General features: G+C 36.9%; 1 protein-coding gene across 5 annotated transcripts in view; it reads right to left on the minus strand.

Moving 5' to 3' along the window:
* Window positions 1-22,059, minus strand: part of KCNQ1 (potassium voltage-gated channel subfamily Q member 1) — a 362,029-nt gene that overhangs the window by 102,813 nt on the left and 237,157 nt on the right. For all 5 annotated transcript variants that reach the window (XM_054068731.1, XM_009571924.2, XM_054068732.1 and 2 more), the window contains 4 exons: window positions 12,470-12,545; window positions 6,145-6,239; window positions 5,432-5,478; window positions 4,572-4,633 (listed from right to left, as the gene is read on the minus strand). In XM_054068731.1, coding sequence (XP_053924706.1) covers window positions 4,572-4,633; window positions 5,432-5,478; window positions 6,145-6,239; window positions 12,470-12,545 — 280 coding nt within the window. The remainder of the gene's footprint in view (window positions 1-4,571; window positions 4,634-5,431; window positions 5,479-6,144; window positions 6,240-12,469; window positions 12,546-22,059) is intronic.

Here is a 22,059-nt window from a genome sequence, read left to right on the forward strand (position 1 = left end):
ACTGTCCTTCCAGTTTTGGTTTCCAAGATCAGTTCAGATTTTGAGAAGGCAATTCAATTCAGCACAAATAGACATTTTAATTGATTTAATAAGAGGTGCAATCTGCATTTAAAGTGAATCTGATAAAGTGAAATGATTCTCTGTTCAGTGCTGCACTGCATTTTGAATTTCTGTATGTTGATCTTTGAGTTGCTACTAGTCAGAATATGAGGGTTCACACTTTCAGCTGTAAGCATGCACAATGTGCATATGCTTGGAACGAATATTGTCTTGCAGAATTGTTGGACTCACATTAAAAGGTGTCACATATCTCACTACTACATACTTTTGTATAAACTGAAATCTCCATTTAGATCTTTACCACTTAAAATTTAGCAGTAGATAGCATTACTTCTAGTGCTCCACATAAACTGAAAAAGACTATACTTCCTATCAGGTACAGGAATAGTTCTGAGCATTTAGAAGAGATGCCCAGAAAGTTGCTTTAGATTGCTATACCTATTGTTAAAAAGTAATTTTAAAAGTGACAAAATCATTGCAGAAGGTTAAGAGCTATTTTTAAAAAACAGAAAATAGAGAAAAATGCTCTATTTTTACAAACTACTCAGAAGGTTTTTTAAATTTTTTTCATAGATCTGGGTTTTGTTATTCTGCTCTGGGAGTTCCACAGACAGGATCTAGAGACATCTGGGGGAGTCTGATATGTAGGCACAATAAGCATCATAAACTGTTGAGAGCCCAGGGACTGCCAATTTTAGCTCTCACTGCAAATTCTAGATGATTTTACGCAATGCCCATAATTAAAACAAAATTATTTTAGGGCAGCCAAGAAACAAGGCTGGCTGATTACCTGGCAAGTGCAAGCAGTGTCTAATATATCTAAATTAATGGTCAGCAAAAAGTTGAAAAAGAACAGATCAATTTATTTTAAAAAGTTAGCATTAAGTCATTTATAGGCAAGCTAAAATTAAAGTAGTGAAAAGAAAAGAGGAGATGTAGCACACAGAAGGTCTTGAGTGCACTGTGGGCTCACTCCTGGATCGGGCTGCTGGGCACACCCAGAATTAAACCACTGGCACGCAGTACTCTCTGCCTGAGGATTAGCAGTGCTGTGCATACACAGCTGTGCCGATCTGGAAAAATTGTTTTTTATTTTGATTTTGGTAGCAAGCCAACAGTGGCCAGGTTTCTTGAGGGTAGGCTGAATAGTCATTCACAGATGTTTCAGGATAAAAAGGGAGAAGGTTGGTCACAGCAAATAAATGCATTTGCTGCTGTAATCCTGCTCAACAACATTCTCTGAGGGACCAGATTGGTGTATCTACATGCACATACTTAGACCGTTGCTACGCTGGGGTTTACAAGCTCAGACTGGGCACTGTACTGCTGTAGTTACATGCCTTCTGGACCAAAGCTGGCTGAAGTCTCTACTTCAGCCATGAAGGTGTGGCCTGCACTCAGCCATGGCAATACACCTTTAGAAGAACATAGCATTTGCTACCCTCAACTTTATAAGCAGCAGAGAACGATGGCAAAGTTAAAACAGGCCATGATTACATGTTGGACTGCAATTTCTTTTCACAAAGGCGTATCGGGTTGTGCAGTCTCTAGTTACATTTACAAAAACACCTTTTCAGTTGCTTGCCAAAATTGCAAATTTCTACAGCAAGGAATCTGCAGCAAGGTTCCTGCAAGTGTGATTCAGCCCCCTGGGTCTGGCATATGAGGAAACAATCTGTAGTTACATCATCACAAATTGTATATACTACGAGGTCAAAGTTTCACTCAATGCACAAGATGAACATACTCTATGTGATTCTCTACCTTAAAGGAACATCTGCCTAAATTTAAAAGAAGAAAACACAACTTTTTTCTTATTTCAATACTTGGAAATTCAGATTTGTGTCATAAAGTATCATAATTCCTGCCAATACACTGTTGTTTGACTCTAAGCATTTTATCTTTACAATGTCCCTTTCATGTGCCATACCCTGTATACTGCCAGCAAAATATATACCTCTAGATCACGTTTGCATGTACCATGATACAAAAGCTTTGCAAGAGTAACATGATATCCCAGAAACACAGTTAAATAGTCTTGAAGACAAAGTTGTCTTTATTTGTAAACATTTCTCAAATTAAAATCCACCTCAACAAAAGCCTATAGGTATATTCATAAAATTGAATTCTGCCTTTGTGATGTGCAAGTAGCAGACCCTGTGCCAACAGCAGATATCCATAGGCAGAAGCACCAACAAAATTAAAAAATGAAAGTTCAGGGTTTTTTCTTTTCCTACTTTAGCACAGACTTTCTGACAACTATCACCAGTCCTCTGCTGCAAGGACCATGCCAATGATGATTGAGAAAGATGTAGTAGAACTCAGCTTATTCCTGTGGCATGGAAAGTACTGTGTAATTTCTTGCTGTAGCAGGAATGTTCAAATAATTTCAGAAGGTTACAGGACATTTTAAAATGACTTAAAGGAGATTTTTCAAATGCGCAAAAGGTGGTTAGATGCTAACATTAGCCTGCACCACTGAAAATCTCTCCATCAGAAGTCCGAGATTCAAAACTAAGTCACAAACCAAATGGTATATTACTGTTCAAATGAGAAAATGCAGCAAATGAGTCACCTTAAAAACCAGCTGGTATAGATATCCTTTACATAGTGATGAGCTCAGGAAGGATTCAATTGTATGTTGAAAACTTAGCAGGTAAGATATTCTTTACAGGACAGAGAGGGCTAGTCTCTGAGAGCAAAAATACCAAAACACTAGCTTTGACCACCAGCTGCAGCAAAAAAGTGATTTTAGTGTTGCCAATGTGTTGTCATGTATACCACTGTTTGCCTAGTCCAACTGAAATTCTCTATTTTTAACCTTTCAGCTACTTTGAGATAAAATTCCTGCAGACAAGACTAGCTGTATAAGGCAGATAACACACAACTCTGAAACCACAGATGACCTCATGCAACTGCAAAGAAAGAAGGGTCTGTTATTTAAAACAAGGCTAAAATTTAACCCGGCTATACTAAAATTAAACAGGGAACGTTTTACAGTCCCATTACAAGACATAAAACAACACTCACTATAAATTCACAGTGTACTTATTTGTAAGGATGTAAAAAGAGTAATTAATAACCTCCAAACAGCTTATCTCTGAGCCAGTACAACACCAAACCTTTCCCAGACTTACTGGAGATTTTACAAATGGCACTGAAAAGCTATTTTAGCTGTCATTTGAGAATTATTTGTCCAAAATGAAAAGTCATTGCTCTTTGTCACAAGACATTTTTCAGCATTCCACGCTTTTAGTTGACACTAGAGAGAGAAAATTAATAAATATAATCCAAACTTTCTGGAAAGGTCTTCTGTGTGTAAGAACACTTACTAAGCACAGATCTGGGGAGCACTGCACGGTGATTCTTCCTTGTGCAAAATGCTTTCTATCTTTCTATCTTCTCCTTCACCCCTTCTGTGTGTCACCCTATATACCAAAAGGCACCTGTTCCATTTAAAATGCCATTTATTTCCAATAGATTCAAATACAGTTCTGAGTTCTGTCATTCAAGTTTATCTTAAGTATTTAAGAAGAAATGTGTAAAGAATGAATATGACACGAGTGACTTAATACAGATTTCAATTCACATCCTTTGGGATGTGTTGCTCACACCTCTTTTGGTTTGCAGAATATTTGTTGGATATTTCTTTAAATCAAATCCTTCATGAGGTTATCACATACTTCCAGCTGAGGAAGAAACAATCTGAAAGCACTTCTCCATAAGTAAAAAATTCACACCTTAACATAACATTGAACAGTTTAGATACATGACTGAAATTATTGTTAAGGTAAAGAAACTCTTTCACTCCCTCAACAAATCACTATGGAAGATCAGTAAAGGCTCCATACCAGTTCTCTTAACTCTCTCTTTCCTTAATACCAATACAGGCAAACATATTTTTTTAACAATGACATAGTTTCTACCTGTCATCTATTTGATCAAGCATAGCCAGCATTGAAATAAAAGGTCACAAAGCACTTAATTGTTAATCTCGGATTATAGAACAAGTCTGACTTTTTTCTGGCTTCACCTCAGTTGAAGGGATAAACTCCATTTGTCATAAGGAATGAAAACCAGGACAGAACAAGGTTTGCTCTCGGTCTCTCTAAGGAATTGTAGGTGGAGTTATATAAACAACAGAGCAATGATCAAAGGGAAATCTGAGGGACCATAATACGCTGAGGTATTAAAGGATCAGAGCCTTTTATCTAGTGTGGAGGAAGGAAGTAGAGCATTGATACATGTGTAATATATACAATTAAAAATCAAAACCCCAAGTGAGTCCCAAAAGAGACTGAAATCAATTAAAGTCTATTTTTTTTCTTATTCTGTTAAAATGACAAGAAAGAGCCAACAATGCAATCTGCAACAAAAGTTATGTTCCATCACATGAAAAAGCCAGGCATTCAACTCTATTTTAAGCCTAATTTTTCCCCACATTGTATGAAACAAGCCCTCTTCAATCACATACCATATCCTTGCTCACCGGCAGTCTAACTGAGGCTTACCTTGTCCTCCACTCTGTTCAGCCTGGCACCAATTGTGTTATTCCCTCGATCTTTGCTTTTTTCTGTGGAACAAGAAACATTTTCAAATTAATATACGGTGCTATAACAAAATAGCAGCAAGCCACAACAGGGTGTGTTTAACTGGCCCACCAACACAGTGTAACTGAACACCTTTGCCAGGCTGGTAGTTCTATTCCTTAAAAGCAGGTTTTCATTTCTTTTTATAGCATTAGCCCACACTGTGGCTTTTAAGGCACTTTCAACCCTAGTTTTATGCCTTAACCTGGAAGAACAAAACTGTTCCCTATTTAGTTAATGTTTTAATTGCCATTTAAAAACAATCTGCCACTATACAAAAGAAAATACAGCCAATTTGAACACTGCATTTGGTAACATTGTGTCTTTTCCCCCTTATAAAATATAGAAACACGAGTTTGAAAATAATATTGAGTTGCCACTAGGCAGACTTGTTGCAAACAAACTTGGTATTCCTTTTCCTGTCTGTTTTCAAAGCTATCAAATCTCTATGTGAATATCACTGACTTCATAGGAATTCTATAATCATAGCATTCCATTTTATTGAAAATGTGGTGAGCCTTAGAGAGATTAGAATCAATATTTTGAAAACTTCAGTGAAAATAGGAGCTTTAAGCATTTAAATTAGAGCTACCCTATTTTAAAAGTGTTGATGACTATTATTAAAGGTGTTGATGATTGTTGTGGATGCCTAAACTTCAAACCACAACTGGTTGGCACTGTTTAAAAACTTGGCAACAAAATAAAAAGTATTTTAACAAGTATTTTCCATTAATTATATCTTCATCAGATTTATTTTAGACACATCCTTCATATTAACTTACCTGAGACAGAGATAAAAAGAGATGGCTTCCCTATGGACTGGTCCAACCTATAAAATAAAAACTTTTAGTTTTTATCAGTCTGAACCAGCATCTTCACTTTCTCTAGCTGTAGTGGGGAGACCTCTTCACAAACCAGCAAAGTGATTTTCAAATAGTTCTGGTTTGTACTGTAAGTGAAGCAGTTGCTTTGAGCTAAGAATAGCTTGAAATTAAAAAAAAATAGGAACAATATGGGATTAAACCCAGACTGGTCTTTAGCTTCTTTAACCACTGTAAAGTTCTACCACGTGCACCATTTTTTCATGTGAACAGCATTGTTTCTTCTTTTCCTTGTTCTTCTGCAGCTTACTTGCTGCATCTATCTATCATCTCTTAGTCTGCTCTTGTGTAATTCTATCAGAGCAGTTATTTCACTCTGTATGTATAACAGCGCCCCTAACACATAGAGATTGCGGTGTAGAGTCAAAGCTAGCAGGGACTGAGGCAATATGTCTAAATGTAATGAAAACTCTAAGTTCTGATCATCAGATTTTCAAGCTCTTTGCCATTCCTTTCCTGTGTGAAAACTTAACTTGAATGTCAGTTTATACTCTGTAACTTTGCACAGCCCTATCAATATGGCATTTGTAACCCTGTCAGTTTTGATTCCAAGCCCCAGTCACTTACTTATTTATGAACACCCCTCTGCTAAACACTAAACTTTCTTGACATACCTCCTCTGTAACTCCTTGATTCGCACCATAAGGTTGAGGTGACCCTGGGAATACTGCTCAATAACATCTCGGACATCATAGGGCTTTCTAGCTTGCTGTGAAATAAAAGCCAAAAAATACACCTTTAAGCAACAAGGATGTAGGAATGGTCTATGGTCATGCAGAGTAAACAGTAAGTTCTTTTAACCCCTTTTAACACCGTATAAATATTTGAGATATTTTGATAATTGCCATGATCATGCATTTTTTTGTGGAATAATTGAGACAGTTCTGATTTCATCCATGTTTTGACTACTGCGGGCTTACCTGACTTGCAAGAGATTATCCAGCAAACTTGAGGCCAAAAAGAACTCGGGGTCAAAAAAGTGTATCTGGCACTTTGCTCAGAAATTCGTGGCCACTCCTGCACTTCTTTGTAGCATTAAAGAGCATAATTTTAACCAATTTTAACCAAGACTAACTGGAAAGTAAGTGAATGAACTTGTAAAAGTGCAGTGACAAATTCAAAATATCTTAATCCTACATCCAGAAACTAGAGTCCAGTCAGTGCCAGAGCTACATAAGAGAAGTGGCAATGGATCTCTAACACAACAGAGGAGAGAGGAGAGAAGAGTTGGGATGTAAACTTCACACATCAGACAGAACAGTAACACCTGAACTTAGGATTTGGTAGAGATTTTTTTCTTAAATACACTATTTAAATTAGTCAAATAATACAGTAACAATAAGTCATACACCAACAGGTCAAGGAAAGTGATTCTGCCCCTCTACTCTGTTCTGGTGAGACCCCACCTGGCGTACTGGGTCTAGCTCTGAAGTCCTCGGTACAAGAAAGACATGGACCTGGTGGAGTCTGTCCAGAGGAGGGCCACAAGAATGATCAGAGGATAGAACATCTCTCCTCTAAGAAAAAGCTGAGGCAGTTGGAGTTGTTCAGCCCGGAGAAGAGAAGGCCTTGGGAAGACCCTATTGAAAACTTTCAATACTTAAAGGGGGGCTTATAAGAAAGACGAAGACAGACTTTTTAGCAGGGCCTGTTGCAATAGGACAAGAAGTAATGTACCTAAAAGAAGGTAGGTAGATAGTATATATAAGGAAGAAATATTTTACAATTAAAGTGGTGAAACACTGGAACAGATTGCCCAGAGAGGTGATGAATTCTTCATCCCTGGAAACATTCAAGGTCAGGTTGGAAGGGCTCTAAGCAATGTGCTCTAGTTTAAGATGTCCCTGTTCACTGCAAGGCGTTTGAACTAGATGGCCTTTAAAGGTCCCTTCCAACACAAACTATTCCATGATGCTGTTTCTTTGACTTATTCACTGTGCTATCTATAGATACTCTTTAGATAATTCTCAAGGTTTGGTAAAAACCTTGTTAACACAGTAACAACTTTTCCTTTTCTGCATCTTTTGAGAACATGGAGAAGAGTTTATAATGGTAGCTTCTAACGTAACTGAATTTGTATCCTGTTTGATTTGAGGTCTCAGAAATATTTTGTCACTTCTACTTCATAAGCAGGAGATGTCACTGCACTGCTTATATCACACGCTGCAGGCTTTCCTCAATTCCATGCTGCAAATATGTTCTTTTTTTAAGCCAAAGGAAAGTGGGATACAATATAATCCCAGACTGTGGCACCTTCATGCAGTCCCCTGCATCTGCCTGGGAGGTAGCTCCCATATTTTAGGAACTGTTACTTTAATCATCATTACTTTAATAATATCACTTCATCAAACACTATATTTCAGTCTGCCAGATTCTTCAAAGCCAACTGCAAACTTCTGGCGAACAAGAGATACTCTCTAGTGGAAGGCTAAACAGGAATGGCAATTGCTTCAATCTAACCAAAGAGCACAGAGAAGAATTCCCAAGATCCCTGACTACTTACACACAAATAACATAAATCACAAATAACATCCACAAAGAAAGAAATACGATTCAGCCATGGCAAAAGCCTATAAGTCTTTTCATGGACTAGTACTATAAACATGATGATACAAAACCAGAATTCTTGTATTATTTTTGTACTACAAATAAGCAAGTGAGAAATCTGCAAGATCAGCTTTAAAACTCCAGGTTCAGAAAAGCCTTTTAGTAAGAATAAAGATGCAGAGCTTTCTTTTGCCATCCTCATACTCTGATGCAGGCATCTGACAGAAGAAAGAGGAGGTATGGACATATAATGGCAAAAGTCTTCTTAAATGAGTTAAAATTTCCCCCATCGTATATGAAAGTTTGCAAAAGGTACAAAAGTCAACATTATATATTATGTGCACACCACAGGCTGTTGCTGCTCCCTAGTAATTGCATGTGCAGGGAGGCAAAAGGTAGAAGGGAATAAGTAAAGAAGACAATTCTGGGAAATGTAACCAAATAACAGTCAAATAAAATAGGTAGAACATCCTGTGAAGTACAGGGCACTATGAATCATATTGTTTGATACAGCCCAGTAGTAAAGAGATTGGAAAAGCTTATACACACAATTCATGATTCATACCATGACAAATGAATTACAGAAGATGATGAATTATAGGACCATAAACCGAAGATATTCCAGTGAAGCTGTAACAAACCAGGCAACAGTTATGCATGTCATCAGTGGAACTACAACTTGTATTTTTAGATTATGTTTTTTATAGAATATTTGCCATAGTGAAAAAGATAACACAAGTTAGAAACATATTTTAGAAGGAAACTGATTTATTTGACAGGAAAAAGTTACATGGAAAGAGAAAAACAGTTTTCAAAATTACAATAGGAAATCAGATCAAATCCCTGGTCTCTTCACCTGTGATCGATATCACAGTTGTATCCACGTGTGTAAGTTTTAAGACATTTAGAAATTTTCCTAATTGGAAGACAAAGGTTTTTGACTCATGAATCCAGCTAATGGAATAACTGGTGATTTTCTTTCTGAAATTCAGCTATGAAAGACATCTGATTTATGACTAACATATGAAATTCATTTTTTGTAGGTGGGGTGAACAAAACCTAGAACACCATTAATTTCTAAGTACTGTTTCCCCTATAATATAGAGAAACCTTCCTTAACTGTGAGCCATTCACCATAATTGATACATGGGGCTTGCGTTGACTGCTAGTAGAATATGATCTTTCCTACACAATTTGAAACAGTCCTACAGACTTTACAAGAGCATAAACACATACAGAAAAAATTCTTTATATTATGCTGGGTAGCTACATAGACATCATTATACTCAAACCCAGACTTTGAAGCAGAGCATAAATTTCTCCCCTTCCTTTAAAGAGGAAATGATACCCAAGTGGGATGATTCACAAAGAAGTGCTTTTCATGTCCTTTGAAATGTCTTTGTATTCCTGTTTAGCTTCTCTCTATTTTATTTATTTATATATATATATTTTTATAGAGAGATATATATTTAAACAGGAAGTCTCTGCTTCGTAACTGAATTTTGTCCTTGTGGTGCCATCACTCCCTGTTACTAATTAAGCTCTTAAAAAACTGTTCCTAGGCAAATTTAGGCATGCAGGTGTATCCTGCAAACAGCTGGTATAGTTTAGAAACCATGCTGGGACCTATTTTGCGAAATTTTCCTCTTCCTCTCCTTCTTCCTATGCTCCTCAAAAGCTTCAGAATCATCTCTAAAAACCACTCAATTTAAGTGCTGGCTTGCAATTACTTAAGTTTCAGCTAATTTTAAACATAAATAATCCCACAGACTACAGCTGAAATTTGCTTTTTTTCCCAGTAGTTATAAAAAAAATCTGAAATTTCACAGAAACACAAAAAGCCTAGAAGGCAAATATCTACCAGAAAATAGCTATGCAGACCTCTTAAATGCTGAAACATACACATTTAAAATGCATCTTCTGCTTTATCTTAATTTCAGACATTGGACTGGTTATTAGAAACTGTACAGTCATTACTTGGCACATGTTTAAACATTTTTATTTCTAATGACTTTTTAATGTACATACAATAGAACAAAGTAGATTTACAACATACTTCTGAGGAAAGAATAATGACAGTGCTTATCTCTTAATTATAGGAGAGATTTTCAAAAGTACCCTGTGGCTTGAATTTCAAGGTGACTTTGTGCATTAAATTAATTAGCTACTTCTGAAAAATGTACCTTTGGTGTTCTCCAAACTTTTAAACTCAGTCATAACCCTGTATTCAGAAATTATGGAGAAGTATCGGATATCTCCCTACCTTTCTTTTGGGAGATTCTGCTTCTGACAGAAACAGCAGCGTATCACTAGTATGCAGGAATGACTCGAGGTACATTTCACTTCAGCCAAAATGACATTTTTAGTTCTTTAGCAACAGCTAATATTGATAGTTGAGATGACAATCTTTTTGAGGGATTTTTTTTTAGATGGCCAAGACCAGCTCTTTTGCTGATGCAAAAGTGAGAGTACAACTGAGAAGCCAGATCAGCAAGCAGGACGCTGAGTACAAACAAGTTTTAAGTATGAACTGAATAGTCCTATTCTATTCAGTCAAATGCTTTTTCAGCTTCTATCAAATCATCTGCCACAGGGGAGTTTCATTTATTTGCCAGGTGGATAATGTTGCACACAGTGTTCATGCATTTTCAAACTCTGTTTTTGACAAATACCTCCTGGGAGGTAGATATATAATGTGTAGATCCCTTGTTTCTAAGCAGTTCAGTTAATACCACGGCAAATTTTTTATGATCCAAATTTATGAGTCCAATGATTCAGTAATTACCACGGAGTAAAGGATCACAATAAGTTTTTAGAATGAGAATAAATTAAAGTGTAATGGAACTGGTCACATTCAGGCAGTTACTGCAGAACAGCCGTGGACACACTGGGACACATTGTGGATGGGCCACATTCCTTGCCAAGTTACAAGTGATGGCCAGCAAGTGTTAAGGAGCTTCTCAACAAAATGACTATCAAAACTATTTTCGAGTAGTCCAAACATTGTGCCTTTCTTAATTTTAGTCTAATAAAAATAAAAGCTGAAATATGCTAGCAGATATTTTCTGAAAGCACACTCTCCAAGAAAACCCTGAACATGGGAAATTTCAGCCTAATGGTGACAGCCTGACACTATACATTACTCAAACAAGCTTCTGAAAAGCTCAGGCAACCTTAACCACACATTAGCTCATGAATTTCAGTTAAAAAAGAAAAGATTCAAACCAGAAAATTGCTAAAGAATTCAAGCAGCGCTTCTAAATTTCAATGAGGTAGTGAAAATCATGGTTTTGAAGTAGCAGCAATCATTGCCTTACAGAAACAATAATCTCTTGAACTGTAATTCCTTGTCATCATTATCACCATCATCATCTTTTTGATCCTAAATTTTGCACCTTTCAAATCAGAAATTAACAGGACACCCTCCCGTCTTGGAGGGCAGATATTTAGATTAAGGGTGGAAACCCTTTTTAGTCTGTTGTGAAGAGTAGTAGTCAGGGCATACACAAAAATGGATGTAGACAGCTAAGCATTTATCTTTCTTTGCATTTGCAGTTGTGAAGCCTCATCTCCAGAGATTACCCCTTATTAATTAATTTTAAATAAAGTAATATGCTTCTAATAGATATATATTCACCTGGTTTAAATCAAGCTGAAGGCTGTTGACACGTGTTTTTACTGGATTAATGAAATCGATTTAGAAAATACCTTCTTAGAAAGTCTGCAGTCAGATTTTGTTTTTTTCAGACCAGGCAACAAGGATAATTAGCTACTGCTAAATGCTTACAGTGTTGAAATATCACAGCAAGTGAAGTGGCCCACAGGTAACACATAACAGTGAGGGCTAAAGGAGTAAAAAGAACTGATATTTCACAAACTGTGAAGGAGGTCTCCTACCAGTGCAGAGGGAAGAAGGGAAAAGGAGGTAGAAACTTTCCAATACACTAACAAATTCCCACCCCAGTATCTTATCAGGACCTTATTATCATTAAGTAAGAGACAGAAACAAGTCTTAGGTAGCATTTTATTCTCTAATCTTACTGACTCAACATGACAGTAACATACAGCTCAGAATTAATGGAGACATATGAGAATGTTTGCACTGCAAGAAAGAGACAGCGATAGCAGAGGGTTAAGGGTCAAGTCCATTAGCAGAAAATAACATTTTAATTCAGACTGCATTTCAGGAGTTCAGCCTATTTCCAGCACATCCACACTTGACTAACCTGCTGCTAAACAACCATCCTATTGAAAGAGACAGAATAGTGGGTGTAGGTCATCATTACTGAAATGAATTGTGTTAGTCTCTCTTAAGCTTCTAAAAGAAGCAATGAATCAGTAGAATAAAAGGGTTTACTTAGAAAAGAGGGGAGCTTTCTATTCACAACTCACCTGAAACTTTTTCTTTGCCACAAAGTACTGCATCCTACGAATCACTTTAATTGCAGCGCGGTGGTGTTCTCGCAGCCTGTGAGAAAAAAAAGGATGGTGAGTGGGAAGAAACAGCATCTCCATCCAGGCAATAAATATAACAGTCTGCAGTAAACGCTGCACTAACATGTGAAGGTTTAACGTAAGTCCTTGTCATTCAGCCTAGGAGCACAACACTATTATGTTGATCTTCACCACCTCTCAAGGCAGCTATAAAAATATAGGATTTTATTTGATCTATGCTAGGTTTGCATGCATTTCACAGTAAAAAGAGGTGTCTGCACAACCCCCTCCTATGTCTAAGCAAACCTTCATCCATCTTTCCCAGTTTTTGTACAGAAAAAAAAAAAGCTATCAAGTTTCTGCATATTCAGCCATGCTCAGATTTATACACTTACACTCTAGAAATCCCGCTTTTGTTTTTTTTTGTGCTAGTTTCCCTCTCCCTGTCCCCCAAGTCCAGTACAATATGTTTCCTCACTTACATGGATTTGTTTTTTAAAAAAATATTTTAAAAACCACTTTAAAGAGTTTTGAGCTGTTGACTACTAAACAATCCAAATGGTTGTATAGCAACTGGATGCAACATCTATATACGCATCTATCCCCTAACCGAACTAAGTGTATATAAAGACAAAATAAATTGAAAGGTCTTAAAGCAAATATATCCTCCTCTTCACGCACATACATATGAGTTGAAAATAGAATTAAAAAATAATAATTTGGTCTTTGTACTTTAAAATAATAGATTTTCATAGTATCTGGCATTATTTTTTAAATAGCTCATTAAACTCAACAGATATTTAAAATTTTAAAAGCTTGCAAAATTATGTATTTTTCATAACAGCAGAAAATCAAACCAAACATTTAAGCTGTATTCTATCACTCTTACCAAAATGCACTTGAATGACATTATTGCACAATCTTTATTTCCTTTTTAAATGCATGAACGCCTAGTATTTTTAACTCTCATCCCAAACAGACTTTTAGTGATGGCTTTGGGGATGCAGCAGTAAAAGCAGAATTAGATATTCCAGATATTTTATCTTTATAAAGTTATAATTAATAATACGGATAGATCAGCATATCGAGATGTCACCAGGCCGTGCATTCTGACTGTACTGAACCTGACGGTGTTCATACTGTAGAATGCAAAAGTCATATTCATATTCTGCACAGGTTTGGGTCTTTGGTATGACAGCATGGTATCACACAACGTGCTTCAGTTAAATATAACCTGGAATTTTAGTGAGCATTCACATATTTCCTCAGTAAACAGAAGTGCATATGCAATGGTGGATGTTCACCCTCTGCACGTCATGGCAAGTGTAGCTGGGGTATTCCCTTTCTGAAAACTCACACTTTTCAACGGGAAAATAACTTCCAGCTAAGCCGAAAACAAAAGCAAAGCTCTTGTTTTCTAACTCTAAATACTGCTTCTTAGGTTGTTTCTTTCTGTTCCAGAAATTGTTCAGATTTAGCAATGACAAAAAAGATTACTTTCTCCAGATACAGCGTAAAATACAGTTGCTTTTCAAACTAATAATGTAAAGCTTTTTACTACAGGTTTACAGATTGCTAAGACTGTAAGTGCACTTATATAAAGCAGCTCTGCCTCAATAATTAGTCCAATGCTGTGAGCCCTTGCTGTATCACTCTGCTGCCAGGGACAAGGATGACTTCCCCAAACACCAAAAGAAATAAAGTGTTCCAGGGTTTTAAGTTCTGCTTCACAGAGATGGGAGCCAAACAGATAATTGTTGTTTAATTAGCTGTTAAATATCAAAGGCGCTATAGTATGCCATGCAGCTACACATCCTATACATAAACATACACAAAAACATCCCATGCCAAATAGAAATAAATTTTAATTGCAATAAAACGGCTTGCAGTATTTTGGTTTATGTCTCATTGCCTTGGGGCATTTTCCACAGTCCGTTATTTCTGAGTTAAATATTTTACTATGGGACAGTCACTAGTAAAGCACACCAAATCCCTCACTTTCTGTCTAGATGATGAGTCTCGTCTAAAATCAAGACAGCTGGATAACAAAAATTGTATTCATCATTTAGTGAAATAACAAAACTATACCCCCTAAATGATTTTCCAATGCAGCTATTTTACATGAATTATTGTTCAGTGCTAACATGAACTTCCATGCCAGGAGGGAAAGTTAATATTCCCATTTTATTCCTTTCCATTTTCAGCTCTGGAAGGAAACCTTACAGTAAGTGTGTTTCTGCTTACATGGTAAAATCTAATTCTGCACAACAGGCTGTCCTGATTCCTCAAGATTAAATGCTTCTGCAGTGAGGGAGGGGAATAAAGGATTTAATTAGTAGCCAAGGTTATGATTCATGGTTGTTTGATCTCTTCTGCAAACTGGTAACAAATGCTTTAGTAAATCGAGAGCTTAACCATTAACTGGCAATATTTGTTTGTTCAACCACTCATGACATATCTGAATGTTGGTTATGGAATGGCTGTCTGCAACCTCTGGGGATATATGGTATGCTTAGATGCCAGATAGTCACTCGATACATTAACATCCCCAGAACAAGAGTTTCATGAAGACTTTTTTTTTTAGGAGTGTGGAGGGAAATGACATCATCTGAGTGTGTTTACGGACACAGCAGCATACCTTTGCTGTGCGCATATGCATCCTCACAGCAAGCAGGAGACGGCTTTTGGAGAAGTACTGCTGTGTGCACCAATTCTCCAAAGCCAGAGTTGCCCTCCCTTGTTCCCTGTGGAAAGGGGTTTTGGGGATTACTGGAATACTCCAGAGATACCGCCTGCTTCAGTGTAGTTCTGGGAGCTAAGTACTCTTGCAACTGAAATCCCCCCTTTTTACACATTTGGTTTTGCCTAACTTTGGAAGAAAGCTTGTTTGATAAGTGCATTAGCAACAGCATCAGCAGATAAGGTTTTTGCCCTTTTGCTAACAAAGCTATTTTCCTCTCCTGAGTGTTTATCAGGCTTTGAGCCTAACCCTCACGATACCCACTAATCTCATGATAACTGAGATCCAAAGGACTTGCCAATCACTATATCATAGAGTCATAGAATCATAGAATTATAGAATTGTTTAGGTTGGAAAAGACCCCTAATATCATCAAGTCCAATCGTAAACCTAACACTGCCAAGTTCACCGCTAGACCACGTCTCTAAGCACCTCCTTTTAAGTACCTCCAGGAACAGTGACTCAACCATTTCCCTGGGCAGCCTATCCCAGTGCTTGACAACCCATTCAGTGAAGAAACTTTTCCTAATACTCCATCTAAACTTCCCCTGCTGCAACTTGAGGCCATTTCCTCTTGTCCTGTCGCTTATTACCTGGGATCTGAGTGATTCCAATAATCGTCAGCATATTACCTTCAAAAATAAACTGAAGTAGTTTGTATGCCCATAATATCAAGCTAAAGATTACTGCTTCCAATACTAGACAATGTCTCAGTCTGCACTTTTCTGAAGAAAAATTGCCAATAAATTTAATTGGCTACTGGTATTTTTCTTTCTCAATATAAATAGGACACCTTGAACACGGCAGGTACTATGTAACATTTCCCATGGACTGGTAGAATTAGGTCCCAAAGCTGCCAATGAAGCTGTATCATTGTCAGAACTCATAGGAATGATCCAGAAGGATGACTCAACAACAGAAAATCATCCCGGTGATAATAGGGTCAATAGATTCATACAAACCTACGTTATTTGTAGGTATAAACTAGGTTTGCTTTGTCCGTGCACTGAAAAAGTAAGCTGTTATGGATGCGGGCAATCCTCAAAGCATAAGAAACAAGGATTAAACAAAACACTGGCAACAAAATACAATGGATTGAGCACCCACATTACATAAGGAAGTCTGATAGAATAAAACCACTAGAAATCTTCCCTACCTCACACCCCCACACCACACCCCCACACCCCCCCTTTTGTTGTTATGGTACTTAACCTACAACAAGACATTTGGAGGAAACCCGATCTCTTCATTAGTCCATCAGAAATCTGGACTGGAATTTCACGTAATTTGGAAAACAAGCATGCTCAAGAAATTCAGGTAGTTTACAGACATTCTTACTTGGCTGGGAAGTTGTTAGACATTTGCAAATGCCCCAAACTATTGTAATGGAGCCATTTGTACATTTGACTGCAATATTATTCATATTTAACAACACGGCCAGCCAAACCCTTGATAGTTTTAAGTGAAGTTTTACAAGTTTAAACCATATTCAGAAATACACAGTTCTTTCACTAAAGAACAAGAAATAATAACAATTATTAAGTAGAAATAATTATTGTCCTCACAAAGCTGCTGAATTTTCTATCAAATCCTTAGTAATGCCATTAGAAGTTTGTTCCTTTTTTCCATCTCAGGAAGGTGTTCAACATATTGGTTTAGTGCTAACAGAAATATTAAAGCAACAAGACAGAGGAAAGGTGGTGCTAATTTCCTATTTTTAACACTCGCCTTTTTGTTCATTTGTAGAACATTTTATTATCAGAACCATAATGTCTGGCACAGACCTCCAACATACACAGACACTGATAACATCAGAGTGAAAAGGTCAACGCTGTCTGTATAGAACGAGTTTTAACAAGAATGAAAACTCAGTAGGAGACACAGATTTATAATATCTTTTACAAAATGCCAGTTTCTGCATAAACCTAACACTTATTTGAAATCAAACTCGGTTTTCAAGCACATTTAAATTCTCTGCAGTCATCTTAAATTTCTGACTTAGTACAGAGCTAATGTATTAAGAAAGAAGGCTGAAGTCAGTTGACCTGAAGTGTTTGGCACTATTAATTATTTAGACTTGAACTTTATCTTTAACACATCAGATTTTAAGAATAGGTCATGCATGTGAATTGAAATATTTTTTCCATTCTAACACTGAAAAGTGTTCCTTGTCACACAATCTGGTGGATGAAATTCAGAGTAACTATATTAAGCCATTTCACTGGTGCATTTACGTCTAATGAAATCTTTCATCGTCAGTCCTAAAGGCAACTATTGGTAAAGAATTTGCTGTGGATTAAGGTTGTTCTTGTCTTTTCACACATTCTATCACTCCTTGACCATTATAATTGATGGGAGTCTCTCTAGACTGGCCAACATTTTAGATGTGATAAATTGGAAGGAATTAGATTGCATTGGTGTGTATTCTGTAATAGAAAATGCTTGATCACCGTACCCGGGGACAAAATTAGTATCACTGATTATTTCAAATAATGTGACCTACCAAGCTTTTCTTTTCATTTGTTGCTAGAGCTTGAGTTGTTCATCATCATTATGGTGTATTTACTGAGGGCTCTCAAGATACACTCTGGCCCATAAATGATTCACAAAAAACATCAAGGAAAAATCAGCAAAAGCTGCCCAGAAGTGTCAGAAAAGCATGATGACACTTTTCACCAGAGCAAACCAGTTACAAAACTGAATTTTTATTAAATGGGCTTCAGCCAAGCTTAGTGTTTATATACACTTCAACATTTTCAATGTATGAATGTGTTTATTTTTAATGGACAAACATTCTTTACTAGACTTTGCTCTCTGGACTTCTCATCAATTCATGAATATTAAGTTAGAAACTGTCAAATGAAATTAATTTGGCCACCTCCGCAGTCCTCACCTCCAGGGCCTTCACAGGTTTAAATACAAAAGAAATACAGAAATAATAGATATATATATATATATAGAACAAGGAGAATCACAAACAGCAGGTAAGCTAGGTTTTGAAAAATTCTTTGGTTTTGGCATTCAAGGGCATTCTAGTAATCATTGGCAAGCAAGTAATCTGGTTACAAAATATCTGTGTCTATTGAACTCTTATTTATGCTTGCAAATTGGTCATGAACAGCTACGATTTTATCAAATGCATTTGTTCATCTAGGCACTGAAAAACTCAATGTCAGCAGCAAATGATTTCTAGGAAGACATCTGATTAATAATTTCAATAGAATAGTATGTTTTGAGTGTTTAATTTAAAAAATACAAGCTGCTATGACTTAAATCTATGTGTCTCATAATGTAATTTTTGTTCCCTACCTAAGGGAATGCAGGGGCTGACTTCCCACAGAAGTATTAGTTATTAAAAATTTAAAAAATTGCTCTGTGAGAATATTCTGTAAGAGTAATGAGTATTTTAGAGCACCTTCCATGTTTCCCTTCTCAAAAATTATGGGCTTAACTCAGAAATCCTTTCATATAGTTACTGTAACCCTCTTTACAGATAGTCTAATTTAGCTTGGTTTTGTAATAGACATGCAAAAAAGAATAAGTTTAAAAAATAACATTGCCTTTGGAAGACTGTGATGTTCTAATATCTTCAGTTAATAATAAAAATAGCCTACTATTATAAGAAATGTTTTAAAAAGGAGAAAAAACTCACTTAAGTTTTTCATAGTCATGCCCTTGGAGCATGGCATAAAATAAAGGAAGCTGTTGGAAAGATGCAGCCTCCCTGTGGGGTGGGCAGCTCAGCAACCGCAACTTGGAGAGTGAAGGGACCTCCCCAGCTTTCAGCTGCATCTCAGCAGAGTTGTACCACTGGTGTACAACTGGAGAAGGGCACATGTGCAGGCTTCAGCACAGCACTGGGGATTTTCTCCTGCTTTGTGAGCCTCCACATAGTTGGTGGTAAACCTGATCGGCCACATCTGGAAGGTCAGAAAGAATCCCAAGCTCTGCACTGGAAGCCTGGGAGAGATGTACAAGGGACAGTGGGGAAGCAGGAGCAGGGGGTTTACAGAGAAAGGGGAAAACAAATGTGAGTGACTTGACTTGTTTCAGGCTTTAATGGCAAGTTGAGACTCGAAGCAATTTTAGAAAATACAGTTCATCAGTCTAGCCATTTAAAATACAGTCATATCAAAGTAATCTGAAATGAATATTTAAATGCAGGCCTGAGAAAGGAAAGAACCCTTGGTCCTGATAGGGAACACAAGTCTCACAAGTGGCTTAGCTCCATAACGCACCCAAAGTACAACCTCCAGTGTCTACACTGCTGTATGATGACTATATTGTTGCTACTCACAGCTCATCATTTTACAACTGAATTTTCAAGAAGAGCTTTCTGCAAAGCACTTATGTGATACTGGGAGACTGGATACAGGATAAGGAAGATAAACACACCATCAAAAGCAAAGTTTTCAACCATGCCGACCCTCTACTCCACCCCCAGTTGTCCTTCTAATCCTTACCATATCCTGACAAACAAAACAAAAACTGACTTTCAACTAAACAGAAGAGGGTCTGGAAGAGTTAAACGGCATAGGACTTTAGAGTGCAACACTCAAATTTGTCGAGCCTCTCCTGGGGAAGATGATCCAACACAGTGTGTCTAGAACCAAGACAAATGCCTGTAGCTAGAATAAAGATCATGCATACGTTTTCCTTGGGGCAAACAGATTTAGCATCAGAGATTTCCTTTGTGGTCTACCCACAATGGTGCTAGCTAAGAACAAAACCCTTACTACAAAAGCTTGTGTTGAAATCAGGCAAGAGCATGAGATTTGTTGTACATTCTAAATCGACTTTGCCATACATTTCCACAATTCTGTTTTTACTTACGACTGTTACCAGGGTATGAAGAGTTACACAAAGGACATGGGGGTAAAAAAAGAGGAAGATAAAATTATTTTTGGAAATGATTGAAATAGCCTGTAGAGATAGCAGGACAATTACAAAAACCAGTTTCTCTTTTGTCAGATTTAGCTGTTGTTCCTCAACTCTGGTGATATCAATATCAAATACCAATCGATATTGATACCCATATCAAATCACAGTGAAATATTATTCAGCTTTTCACTTTCTGCATCTTGTTGAGTCAGAAGGTAGTTACTTTTTTTACATGATTTCAAGACCATGCAATTTGAAAGGAACTAGACACAAATGAGATCACAGATAAGGAAATAATAATGTATGGCATTGTCTTACATAGTCTGACATGTTAAACTCATTTTCTAAAGAAGCCGAAGACAGAACACAAGGGAGTGTAGTTCAGTGCACATGGAAAGCCATGGATATTATTTTGCAGCATGTGGTTAAAAGCAATCTTTTCAAATGGGCAAAATATTTTCGTTCAGAGGTTTTCATTCATGGCTCTGAATTATACAAGGATATGCAGGGCTACAACTAATGATACTAGGAAGAAATAATCTCATTGGCTATGGTTACTTGCCTTTCTATTGTTCGCCTATTAAACTTACAATAACCTTTGAATATTAAACTGGCTGATGTTACACTACTTCATTATGCTCAACAAGCTGTTAACAACACATGGTAGCTCATTGTTGTATTCGTTGTAGGGAGTTACAAGACCTATTTAGCTTAAACTGCATTGCCCAGAATACACATCAGATACAACCTGCGTATTAAAACATCTAATGCCGAGTACGAGATATAAACGCATCAATCTTATGATTAAGAATTCTCAGTCATTTGTTTCCACTCTACACAATACTTTAACGTGCTATTTTAATATGTGCTGTATCACACATCTTAATTAGCACTTATCATGTAATATTACTAATAATATCCCATTCAACCTTTTGTTTTGAGACAAAAGAAATAAGCTTTTACTAGATCAACTAGTGATGCAGTTTACAGAGAATCCACGCAAAGTCAAAACAATATTGCATTGCTACTTATTTAGCCTCATCCAATGACTTTAGCTAGAGCCTCTTTCATTTTTCTTCCTCATCTCAGTAATACGTGCATTTTTAAATAATGGTGAATAGAGAGGAAAAAAAAAAGTTGTTTTTTCTTCGTAAAACCATTCATAGGCAATAGGTTAGATTCACTCATACACTCTCCCAAGTTCAGGCTATTCTACCAAGGCAAAATAGGTAAATCAAGGGAGTATTTCAGCTGTTCAACACAAATGAAAATCATTAAACAGTTGTGACTGACAAAATATAGCAGCTCTCCTATTGCAGAGACAGCAATTATGGGAGAAAAAAACCATCTGAAACACAAAGGCCACAGACCTGAATAACAATATTTACATTACCAAAATCAGCGATAATACTATTACAGAAATCCTAACATTTCCCATGTTGTTTTCTAATACAGAGATAATTGGCAAATTCTCCTGCCATTCAATAATGAAAATGAGAAGACAGCTGTTGCTGCTGTGAAGCTGTTTCTAAGCACTATATTCTGAAATCATGTCATATAAGAAAAAAACCCCATATCACTGCCACAGAAATGAATTAAAAACATGAGGTCACATTCTGCATTGATTTACATCAAGAGACACCAGAAGGGACTGGAAGTTGATGGACTATTAGGTCACCATGGCTTCTGGCCTGCCATCTCTGTAGGGACTCTGGATGTAACTTACGCAGAATGATACAAGTGTCTACTCACAGCTGCAGTTTTTAGTGGGTGTATTCTCCAAAAATAAAGTGAAAGAAGACTATAAACAAAAAGGTGCTGCTATAGTTCGTGTAAGCTGCAATGAAAAGCATGGTGAACCTTGAAAAGATAGCATTAGGACAGGGGGACATCACACACCAATGCCATCACTATGGAAAAAAAGCAA

This window comes from Cuculus canorus, chromosome 5 (genome assembly GCF_017976375.1).
Source record: "Cuculus canorus isolate bCucCan1 chromosome 5, bCucCan1.pri, whole genome shotgun sequence".
Lineage (NCBI taxonomy): Eukaryota > Metazoa > Chordata > Aves > Cuculiformes > Cuculidae > Cuculus > Cuculus canorus.